Here is a 12,932-nt window from a genome sequence, read left to right as displayed (position 1 = left end):
TAATTTAAAATCACTTTGCCAATTGTTTTTAGTTTAGGAATGGCAGCAATTTGGAATTTTGCTGCACTTGGATGTTTTTGTATTACTCAAAAAATAAAACAGCTCAGTGCTTAACAATAGAATTTTATTGGACTATAATGTGAAGATAAATATAGGGAAGAATAAAATTGTGTCTAAGAGTATTGTTGGTACTAATGAAGTAACAACCACACCACTTAGTATGCCTTGCTTATTTGCTAACTTATGAACTTACACTGATGGAAAATGTAGCAAAAAGCAAGTGAAAATCACACTAAATGGACAAAAATTTGTGTTGGCTAGCTGAAGTGGTTCATGACCCATCAAGACAAAAACACACAAAAAAATCCTGAATGTGACAGAAATTAATATGGGAGGAAAGAAAAAGCACCAAAACCAAGGGCAGATGCTACTAGAAGGCAGAATATATCAGACTGAGCTTTTAAGTTTTGCAACTACTTTTTATCAAAAACCATATGCAGAGAGTAGGAATGCTGACAATGAGAAGACACAGAAGCTACTCAAAACTAGAAGTACATCATGCCAAAAGCATGGTTTCAAGTCACACAGAAAGAGAATAAACCATTGCAAGCAGCATTTCGACAACTCCTAAGCAGCAGCAGCCAGCTTATGTAGCAGCAAGCAGAGACTAAACAATGACCAGGGTTTCATGATTAGTGTAAGTAACAAAGAAGCTGGTACTCAGAAGTATTTATATATATTGCATCGCCAAGTTTAAGGATGATTACTTCAGTTTAAATAGTATCTTTTACCCTGAAAGACACTAAAATGCTTCAGAAATTATATACAGAAAATGTAGGGAGTCTTTCAACTTCAACAAATACAAGAGCACCACACAGTATTTTTTGACAGCAGGTGAATAATACCATAACAAGCTGAAATGACACAGGAAATTAACACAGTTTGAATAAAATTTCTGAAATGGGAGTGTCAGTGGTATCATGGGCTACTGCTTATAAAATACACAAATATACAGAAAGTAACAACCTATGAAAAATAGCACCTAATGAACCACTGTGATCTGAATTATCCTAATAGGCCAGTTGAGAAATAGTTATATAAAAGACCTACAGGTTTTAATCCCAGAAGTCTCTGTGAAGCCCTTCTACTCCAAAATTGACTCGATTTGGTATTATTCAATTTGTGAAATCTCACAGGATTTTTTGTGTCGAGATTATACTACTATTAAATAAAAATATTCAGTACCATTTTTGTGAGGACTGTATCAAGAAAGATGTACAAAAGTAACAGCTGGAAATAGCAAGAACATGTCTAAAAAATGTTTTTTCTGTATAGTTAACTTTAGTTAAAAAGGTTTCCCTTAGCCCACTGCATTTAAAAACACTGCAATTTCCTTTGGTTTAAAAGTAAGTATTTTTAATTTTTTTAAATTCTTATATCAATGCTAGCCCCTATGTGGACATACGGACAATAGCTTAAAAACTGACTTGTGTTGGTGCCAGTCCCTGTGTCACAATCAGGAATAACCACTGACAGGAGTAAGTTGCTTTTCCATCATTTTCCTGTACTCATGTAGTTATCGCGAGTGACAAACCCACATTTCATTTAGGTGGGTCACACATTTCAAAGCTTTTTTCAACCTTTTCCTGCTGAGAAACTAATAAATACTTAAGAACACTATTTAAAGTGAAAAAAAAAATCAAAAAGTGCTAGCACTATGATGAGTGAAATCTGAATTAATTTGGTCTATTAATATGGACTTCCAGGCAGAATTTCATGCAATCCGTTTGCCAACTTATATAGCAAAGATAAGCCTTCCTTTGATGGACTGCCAGAACATCTTCCATAAAATCAATGAGAACCTTTTAAACCAACCCTCTATTTCTTAGTTTTCTCCTCCCACTTCTCCCCAGAGAGTCATCTTCATCACAGAAAATGCTATTGATAGCAGCACTATGGGTACAGAATCAAGTTACAGAAGCTCAGTGGTAGCCCTTTATATGTTTTCTTCCAGCAGAGTTAAATTCAAGGTGAGGACATTATGCACATGGACAGTTATTACAAAGCACCAATGTGCTGGTTATTTCCTACCAGAATGAGCAAGTTGTAAACCTCTAACAGGTCAAGTGACATCTTTGGCATCTACTGAAATATCCCAGTCCAGTGACCACAGATTTAGCATTCTAGTGACACCTCACATGGTCAGATTCCCTCTAAAGAAAAAGGAGCACCATGAATCACAAAATCATCAAGGTTGTAAAAGACCTTCAAGACCATCAAGTCTAACCTTTGACTGATCATAACCCCATCAACTAGACCTGCAGCACTAAGTGCCACATCCACTCTTTTCTTGAACACCTCCAGGGATGGTGAGTCCACCACCTCCCTGGGCAGTTCATTTCAATGCTTGACAACCCTTTCAGTGAAGAAATTCTTCCTGATCTCCAACCTGATCCTCCCCGGGCCCAGCTTGAGGCTATGTCCTGGGGAAGCAGGCTCTGAGACACAAACACTTACGTGCAAGAGATACAAATACTTCCATTATTTTCTTAAGACTCACCGTTTCATTTCCAAAAAGAACATCCACATAAGGCATGACTTTCATCATAGGCTCTTTGTAGAATTGGCTTATAAATGGTGCAGAAAGATTCAAGCTGAAGATCTTGTTGTTGGCAGAAGCCTGAGCAGCCACTTTTAATACTGCTTCTGGTGACACTGTCAGGAAGAATCCCTGCAAGCATCAAAACAAATCAATGTATGTTACTAATTTTGTATTAGGTACCACATGAAGCATGCTATTTCTGTAAAGTCTCTCCCAACCCACATTTGTCATACACATGCACAGATAAAAACTTCTGGGAAATACTGCCTTTCCATTAAGGTATTAGAGAGGTGACAAAGCATCTGCATATGCCTAGAATCACAGCCTTTCAAAATGAAATATAACTCCCTACATCTGCATTCCATGGAGTACACTTTCCCATGGCAGCTGAGACTAATGTTCATATTTTAAAACGTGATGTATTATAATTCTACATGCTACTTTATAGTACTAGAGTCAATCAGACTGTGCTGCTTAATTCTGAAGTCCAGTATGATGGCTCTATACACAGCTAGGAGACTAATGAGATCTCCTACCTTAAACATTAGTACCTTGTTTACAATAAAGGACTTGAATATGCTGACTTTGTAGCACTTGCTATTGTTTTGCAGAAGAAAACCTAGGGGTTTTCATGTTTCCACACAAGTATTTTATTTGCCCCCCTCTCCCAGAAGTACTTTTCTTTACTCAGAACATCAACATTAAAGTATCAACTTCCACAAATCACTACTTGTCTACTAAATTGTGAATGCTGATTTAGACTCTATGAAGAACAAGGCTGCCAATTTGAATTTAGCATTGCAGATGGTTACCCCAACCACACGTGTTCCAGGAGCCATGTAAAGATCCCCTACAGCTTCATTAATCTACTAATTAAACAAAGGCTTAGACTTTGCGCTAATTAAACAAATTTTGCATGTTTTGTTTTTATAATTCTAAAACTTATTTTACTAACTGTTCTCTAAACTCAGTGAAAAACAGCAATTTTCAAGCATGAGCAGCAAGTGCAAAATTTAAGGCCAGAGATAATGTCTAAGGCACAATGAGAAACAACTTTGAGGAGGGTCTGACAAATGAAACACCATCTCAGTCCTACAGATAACACCACCACCATGACACTCCAAAAAGGTGTAATAGTGAAACAGTCTTATTTCCCAGTTTTTATCCATATGATTATGCCTTTGAATCACAGAATATCTGTATTTTCATCCTGCATACTTCAGTTATTGGATCATTTTAGGCATTCTATACTCAATGGAAAAAAATAATGAAAGTCTACAGATTAAAGACTACTTTGAGAATATATCTATTTATTTCTCCTTACTCCACACTCTCCAGTATAAAAAATACATGGTTGATTTCAAAATCTGGGCACAATTTGCTATTTGACAAAGTCCAAAGGGCGTAAGAATCCTATGCATGTAGTGGAGCTCATCAGTACCCTGAACGACTGGAAGCCTGCAAATATCCAAGCTTCTCTGTTAATTTTACATTCTGAAGAATTAAAATGAAAGTTTATATAACTTCTCATCTCCATAGCAATCTCTACCATCTTGTAGTTTTTTATTTAATGAACAGAGAGATAGATTTTTAAAAAAATTGTTCCAAACACACAATAAAAATCTTTCAAGGGTAACGTGTTGCCAGCTCTGGATGAATGAGAGATTGCTCTACACCGGTCTATGTAAATAGTAACCTGGTCAAATAATTAGGCTTCTTACCAATTTTAGGCTGAAAACTTAATCTGAAGTAAAATACATCTGATTGTAATTTAAGGTACAGAACACTATTCCCATGAGATCTTAACTCAGGCCTGCATCCAACTCCCTTTACCTTGGAAAGGCAACATAAAAGTGCTGAGACACAGATAGGAAAGCTTGCTTTTCAGATCCTGCAAAGTAAAGGCCAGGAAATCTCAAAGGCTAGAGCTCTGTCTTCTGGGTTTCTTAAAAATCACTTCTGCCATTTAATTGCATTCTTCCATGGCTTTGTTTATATTTTTATTTAAATAACTGTTTGACATTAAACCATCTAGAAATTAAGAGTTCTGTGTATGACAACTCTTTGCCAAGTATAAATTTTCTTTGCAAAACAAGTTGTAGCAGTACAATCCACACAATGGAATTAACAAAGTAGGGAGAAAATGTACAAAACTTAACCTGAAGAGATATGGATTTGAAGAAACCTAATCCAAGCCCCCTCTTTAAGTATTTAAATCAATTTTGTCTCACTTTTAGTGGAATTTCATGCAGCTATGCCCAGTGCAGTCACAGTAACCCAGCTTCGAAAATTTAAATTACAACTAGACAAGCCACAGACCACCCTACTGCGGCATGCTACAGTTGTGTACAGGAATGAATTCCCCTAAAACAAACAGGTTTTCTTATATCTCACTGGGATTCAGAGCAAAGTTGTTCTGTGACTTCCTTAGAAACTCAGCCTGCAGGCTTCTTGCAGCTGCCGCTGCTTTTGGTCCAGACAGATATATACAAAGGAATGCCGAAGCCAACTACTCTTACCTGCTCAAACAATTAACTGTCCACCAACATCAGCTTCGAGTGGGAGAATAAATGTATCCTGTATCACTGGTGTAAAAGACTTTGTATTTCACTAGTAGGAAGTTCTATTCCCACTAACAAGAAGGTTAAGAGGCTCCTCAGAAGATAATCTATACCCACCTACACACCTTAGACTACTTCAGAGAGTTTTAGGCTCCTTTTACCCTCAAAACCCAAAGGTACTTAAAACAACCATGAGGAAAATACCTGTAATCAAAGGATGAGACAGTTAACAAACAGAAATTCCTGGGAAATGTACACTGCACAGAAAAATGAAATTACTGTGTATGTATCTATCTTTGTGAAGGAGGGGATGCTGGTGGACAGCCAGCTCAGTATGAGCCAGCGTGTGCCCAGGTGGCCAAGAAGGCCAACGGCACCTTGGCCTGTATCAAGAATACTGTGGCCAGCAGGACCAGTGTAGTGACTGTCCCTCTGTACTAGGCACTGGTGAGGCCACACCTTGAGTACTGCTTTTAGTTCCGGGCTTGTCACTTCAGAAAGGACACTGAGGCACTGGAGCATGTCCAGAGAAGGGCAACAAGGCTCAAGAAAGATCTAGAAAACCTGTCTTACAAGAATGGGTGAGGGACTTGGGATCGTTTGGTCTCAAGAGGAGGCCCAGGGAGAACCTCATCACTCCCTACAACTGCCTGAAAGGAGACTGCAGTGAGGTGGGGACTGGCCTCTTCTACTGTGCCTACAGAGGACAAGAGGAAACGGCCTAAAGCTGAGACTGGGGTGACTCAGATTAGGTATCAGAAATCTTTTTTTTCATTGTTAGGATGATCAGGCATTGGAACAGGTTGCCCAGGAGTGTGGTAGAGTCACCATCCCTGGAGGTACGTAAGAGGCATCAGGATCTGGTGCTGGGTGATGTGATTTAGTGGTCACAGTGGTAGTGGTGGGTAGATGGTTGGACTTGATGATCTTAAAGGTCTCTTCCAATCTTGACAATTCTATGATACAAGGACATGTGACAACTGGGCAGTGCCGTCACAGAAAGTGAAAGGCAGCAACACTGTACACCAGGAAAACCTATAAAACATTAAAGGCTATCAGATATATTAGCAGCAGACAGCATTCCTTTGGTGTGTGCTGTTAAAGACTGAATATACCAGATGCTACTGCTTCATGATGTGCCACTATTTTCTGCTGCTCAAAATGTAACGAGTGTCTTTTCTATGCCAGGAGGAAGGTACCATCGTACCACATGCCAGAGAGCAAGGCTGAACCAAAATACACACTAGGAAAATAGGATGGTAGGCTGAATTATGTATATGCATGTTTATATGTACACACGCACAAAGCAATACCATTCTTACGCACTGTAAGCAGTTCTTTTATTTAAATACAGCCCTTTGGTGGGGAAAAACCCCCATTTTCCTGGTCGGATAAAAAGAAACAAAAAGGAAGAAATAAGAAAAACACGTTCATGTATTGCAGAGACATGGCTATGTGAGATACAGTCACTTGTTTGTAACTTAAGAGCTTTTAAAATTCAATAAGATGCACACAACAGCAGAGGACAAAGTCAATAGAGAATATCATATTAATCTCACTTTTACAATATTCAGGAATTCTTTGATGCACCTTATAAGATATGCTAGGGTACTGTGAATATTGGATAGTCTTTTACATTCAAATCTTTTTTTTTTGTAGACACTAGCATTAGTGGAAGGATTTGGTGAGTTTACACACTGGTAATTTGTCTTGTAAGCCACCTCTCTCATTTTTATCACACACAGACCCAAAAGGTTTCTTCTGACCTACACTAAGCTCTTACAGCACTAGCTGTAGCAGATGTGAGGGCAGCAAATAAGGGTGTCAAAAGTGTCAGCAGCATAGAAACAGAGAGGGTTGAAGAGATGACCTCATGAAACTAGCACAACTCTGGCTTTGGTGAATGTAATTCTGTATAAGGTGTTCTGTCCAAGCTGAGAAGCCTTGCCTTACACTGAATTTGTGCTCACAAATTCCTTTGGATTACATACACAGAATGTTTGCACAATGAGGATCAAGATTTTTTTTTTCCAAGTGAGTATTTCCAAACAAATGCAGGGCAAGATGATAACAAACAGCCTTCCAATTTGGGATTTATTATTCTTTAATAGTACAGAAGCAATATTGCCTCAAGAACATACAGAGATAATAAAAATTAGAATTGCTTTCAAACCTACTACCTCCTAAAATGCATATACCCTCTCTTTCTAGCTCTTCCACTCTCCTTGCCACTCCCTTTCACAGAGTGGATTACATGAAAATAACTTTATCATATGAATGACAGAATTTTGAACCATGGCATTTCTGAGCTGATTTGGGTATGCCATTTGGTAACAATGTAAAATCAATAAATTGTAAGTGCGAATCAAAATATTTAACTTTCAGGAAAACAGATACAACAGTCTGCTGCCATTTAAGACAAATTATATTCTGCCAACAGGAAAGGAACACATCATTTAATCCAAAATTATTTTATAGCAAGCATTAACATAAAAATGCAATTATGACGACATCACAGTCTCATCCATCTAAAGAGTGGAATTTTTCAGGCACATAGAAAGCTTGACAGTTACGTAGTGACAGTCCTGATAAATACCATGATTCAGTAAAGCCCTACAGAAATCATCTAACTTCAAGTGTGCCGGCAGTTCCAGTGAAAGAGTGAGAGTGCTGAGGTGCCAGAAAAACTTGCTCCATTACATGACAGACACAACCGAGTCAGAGCTTTTGGACCTGGTTAAGTTTCCTATATTCTGTACACAAAGAGAGCTTCAAGCCACACACTTGGGCAGAAGAGGCATCCCTCAGCTCTGCTCTGCCATCAGTCTCATCTGCTGCAGTCTAGCAAAAATACCAGAGCTTGGAAAGAGTGAGGCTGCAACACATGGCAATTCCTGAGCTGGAGAATGAACCACTAGGTAACTGCTCCAGACGGAAGAACTTACACAAGGCTTCCAGGTGCTCTTACAACCAGAAGAGTCTGAAAGACTTTTGTATTCCAGTCTCTGAACTGTCTGAGCACAGATGGGGTGCAGTCCATGTCCCACTCACTGTGAGACATAGCAATGAAAATCATCTTCCCTCAGAACAGGAACCAGAAGGAATCTTCTTGGAATGATAGAGCAAAAGCTCTTCATCTGTCTTAGTACTTATGTGAGTTTAAAAGAGCAGGGAACAATCTAAAAACTACCTTTAACAGTGAAACATCTGAGCACATTACCTGGAATGTGCAAGACTGCCAAGGTAGCAGATTTATTGACACCTTACCTCTTGAATCTCTGAGTTTTGAGCATTTATACTTGCAACCTGTTCCTGCTTGAAAGTATTGTTAAATTATTTTCCTTACTGAGCTACAACAGAATAGTCATACGGATACTAAAATACTCACAGTATGGGGAAAAAGCCCTCCAGAAATAATTAACAAGCCCCCACAAATAAAATAATCAACATGACCTTTACTAATAGATGTGCTTGTGCTTTAACATAGGGTTTTACTTTCTCTAGAAAGGACGAAAACTCTTTATCCACTTGGGAAATGTTCGGTCTGTAAATGAGTAAAATACATGAACGTTATTTTAATCTATGTTCCTGTTCTTCCTGTAATAGATACTTCAGGAACTTAGAAAGTATCTAGACAATATCAATTGCAGTTTTGGACTAAATTTTATCTCATAATGATCAGCAAGCAGTTACTTAATGAAACAAAACTCGCTGTTTTTTGTCCAGTTCCTACTGGAGACAGTTGTTTTAAATCAGGAAGCAAGGACAGCAAGTATGCAACAATTTCTCTGAGTAATTGTTTTGGCTTGTTCCTGTATGCATTGTTTATTTTTATGAAAGTATTGCTTTATAACTGGAAAATGACTAAGCCATAAACTATTGTTTTATCATTCTGAGTGGCCAGTGTTTCTGTTTTCGATAAAAGCCAAGTTTCAAACAGTTTTCAGGAACATAGGAAAAAACCTAACTGTCAGTAAATGTGCTTATATTGACCGTGACATTTTCCTCTATGATGGTGCCAACATGTCAGAAGGAGAGGATTGCTTTCAGACTTGAACAGCTTCTTTGCTGCTGAAGTGAACTCTCATTGCTGCCATACTTGTATCTATCAGTAGCAGAAAACCTACAATATCTGGCACTGCATGTAAAAGAAAACAATTATTTTATGCATATATTACCAATTTATTTTTTAAATATTTTTCAATTCTGATTACTATTGATTAAATTTGGCACTCTCCAGGAGGTGTTCCAAGCCACGTTTAAGACAAAGTAATTGTGTGATTTTACCTAGGAGATACGTACTTACAGAGTGTGTAGACGAGAACTTTAACAATGAGGTGTAACTCATGTCCCAGAGAGCAGTAATAGACCTACTTTTGGTGTAATGTAGAGCAGTAATATACCTACTTTTGGTCCTATTTCCCTGAAAAGTACAGAGTTAGTTAAGATCTTAATTCATCTTGCCAAAAACGAGCTCACGAATTTGTTTGACTTGGTTCCCTGAAGTCTGCCCCTCTGTGAAAAAGCAAAAACACCTCTCAAATATGCTCCCTCAAGCTCAGTATATACTTTGACATGACTTTATTAAGCTCAGGTATAAGATGTATACATTTAATTATATTGAATTTATAATAAAATTTTGGAGGAAGTACTAAACGTCATCTGGGACATAGGAGCCCAGAGATTTTATTACTTTGATTAATAATTCAACCTCCTTTGCCTCTGTTTACCCACTTGCAAAAGAGTTATAATGATAAATACACCTCCATTGGCAGAACCAGTAGGAAGTTTAATTACTTAACATTACTAAAATGACTGAAATTTTGTGTTGAAAGGTATTATAGAGTATAGGGTATTACCATCAATAAAATATAAGCTGCAAATCAAGCAAGCTATGATAAAGAGCAAGCCACTTCATTTCTCCTAGTATCCCAGAACCACTCTACCACACATTTTTTTCATCAAAAACCAATTTAATCCTTACTGAGAAAGCCATGCATCTTAAAAAATTGTTAAACTGCTGATTAAAGAGAGAAACCATTTCTTTCACCCTTCATCCTTCTAAAATAACTCTTTATTAGGTTTCTCTAACTCATCTATTAATATGAAGATAACCTTGTGTTAAGACCAAAACGTAGATTCGGGCATACCTTTTTATTGTTTTATTAAACAATATCCAGAAGTCTAAAAATTGGCATCAATATTATTGATGATGTTTGGAACAATGAGATAACTGGTTTTCAATCTTAATTGCCAAAATTTTGAGCATAATCCCAGGATCCTTGTCCCAGCAAATAAGCACTTCAGGAAGCACAGAATAAGGTACGGCTAATTTAGGCCCTTGATGATTGTGCAACATTTGCTTTTTTGTATACGGCTAGTTCCATTAATATAATGTGGCATCTCATAAATTATGTAAACATCAACCATATGTTGAATTCATTCAAGTTTGGTGTGTACATAATATTTACAGTATATTAGTAAATTGAGAGAATCTATGTAACTACAAATGCATAGAGAATTTCTAATTCTCTAGACAGTTAATCCTCAGTTTGAAAGCTCTCTAAGCAAATACTTTAAACAAGCCTATTTCTTGCTTATTAAAATAGCTTTGAACAGGAAGAGAACAAATAGGAGTATGTGCTTAATTAAATGTGCCTATAGCAGCACAATGGTCTGTTTTATGAATACAGGTTAAACACTCAGAGTGAAACAATGACTGACCATTGGTACATCAGTAGATAATCACTGCTGACTGGGTGTCAAAAGGAAAAAAAAAGTCTCACCAAGCTCTTGCTCTGTACTAGTATATACTGCTATACCTGTGGCCTCAGTGTCAGGATCCCCAGGTGATGCAGGGGAATGCAACAGTTACGTCACATAAACAAACACAAGAATGAGTCCAGTGCCTGAGAAAATAAGTCAGTCTTACAGATTTCCCTGTCAACAATGTGGTCATGCTATGAAATGTTTCACTTGAATTCAGGTTAGAAAGCAGATACAAGGTATAATGAAATACAGGTATGTTTCTCCCTAAGCACTCTAAAACTGAAATACTTTAGCAGAAACCTTTCTTCCCTCCCCCAACTACCTTTGAGATCTTGTAATTTATAAGAACATAGCAGCATGGGGATTAAATATTAATCAAAGTCATTACCATCATCGTTAGAACATATTTCAAGAGCCCCAAAGAAAGAGCATATTATTTCACTAATAAAGATCATATCATCAGAAATATGTAGCATGGTAGGTATGAAGAGAAAAAAAGAAATGATCAAGTGGTAAGTCAAAAGATTTCTGAAGTTTATAGCACTATTCAAATACTAACTCATCCTTTAACTGAGTTCATTTAAACACGGCAGACTCACCATGGGCAAAACTGAGCTCTGTATAGAACACACAGGTACACAGTACATTTAAAATACGTAACTTCGCTGAGTGAAAAAACCCACCCACCAAAATAAAGTTTAAAAAGAGGGGTCCAAACTCCATCAATATGTTAGTGAAATTCTGGAGCAGCTCCAAAGCTTCAGTGAAGATCTGAATTCATTTGGTGTGCAATAGGGCTTTCCCAAGGCACAACCAGGGCACCTGAAACCAACACTGTTCACAGGACGACTTACTCTTTGCATTAAAGAAATGACCAACTTTATGAACTAGTAGGACTTCCACTATTTGCAAATTAAGGTGTAAATAATTATTAAACCAAATACCTCTCCCACTCCCCAAGGTGCTTCCCAGCTGATTTTAAACAGCCTACATATCCTTACATTTACTTTCATGTTCAAGCACCACTACTGCGTAGAGTTAAGTGCATAGTGAAATAAAAAGCTCGGAAGAAATAAAAAAATAATTGGCATCATAATAAAGGATATATTTCTTTCCATTTCCAGCTTACCAAGTTAAGAGTGTGTTAAATATTTCTTTTAAGTATCACTCTTCTCGCAACTCTATCCTCAGAACCACAATTCCAACAAAATGTCTTTCACAGCAAATGTAACATTTACTATGAGCATGCAATTAGGCCCTAATCGCTTGGATTAATTACCACATCAGGGTTTACAATAAAACATTTATTGCTCACACTTCCACACACTAAAATTAATTATTTAAAGAACATTAATGTTATTGCTTGGTCTTTTAATTTTCATTATAGAAAGACTCTTACATGGTTTTGTTTCTGAACACAAATAAATGAGGGTCAGGATCTATGCTAATCCTAATAATTATTAATATAGTTGAAATGTGGACAGTTGCTAAGCTCTAAACAGAGATATCTTCACTTAAATTAATTTGGGTAATAATAACTGCCTGTAGAATACTTTGAATACAATGAGCTGTGTGTTTTGCATTAATTATTGAATTAGTACTGAATAAGTACTTCCTTCAAATTCCAAGGGTGAGGGGGAAATAACCCTAATTATTAGCTTTTTAGAGCCAAATAATACTTACATTAAGTTCTTGTTTCTAATGAACTTATGAGCTCATACCTCAGAAACCCACTTTTAATAGCAGGACCACTACTGTAACCAGGGAGAATGGTGTTAGTCTTTTACTTTGCACTGCTGTTCAAGATGCTTCAATACTCCAAGTAAGTATTAATTTTCTACTGAATATTTTCCATGCTTCTCTACCTGAAACTGACTCCACTCCTGTTACATTATTTGCCCATCTTCAGAGAAAATCATACTCCAGATACAGCTAACATGACTGAATAAATATTTTTCCCCCATTTAATTAAAAATAGTATTTTAAAAAAACCGTTTTAG

At 37.1% G+C, this 12,932-nt stretch overlaps 1 protein-coding gene across 2 annotated transcripts in view; it reads right to left on the bottom strand.

Moving 5' to 3' along the window:
- Positions 1-12,932, bottom strand: part of ADK (adenosine kinase) — a 272,381-nt gene that overhangs the window by 76,947 nt on the left and 182,502 nt on the right. For both annotated transcript variants that reach the window (XM_032115798.1, XM_032115799.1), the window contains exon 7: positions 2,561-2,731. In XM_032115798.1, the coding sequence (XP_031971689.1) occupies positions 2,561-2,731 (171 nt within the window). The remainder of the gene's footprint in view (positions 1-2,560; positions 2,732-12,932) is intronic.

This window comes from Corvus moneduloides, chromosome 8 (genome assembly GCF_009650955.1).
Source record: "Corvus moneduloides isolate bCorMon1 chromosome 8, bCorMon1.pri, whole genome shotgun sequence".
Taxonomy (NCBI): Eukaryota; Metazoa; Chordata; class Aves; order Passeriformes; family Corvidae; genus Corvus; species Corvus moneduloides.
The sequence above is the reverse complement of the archived record's forward strand: the minus strand, read 5'-3'. Positions and strand labels throughout refer to the sequence as shown.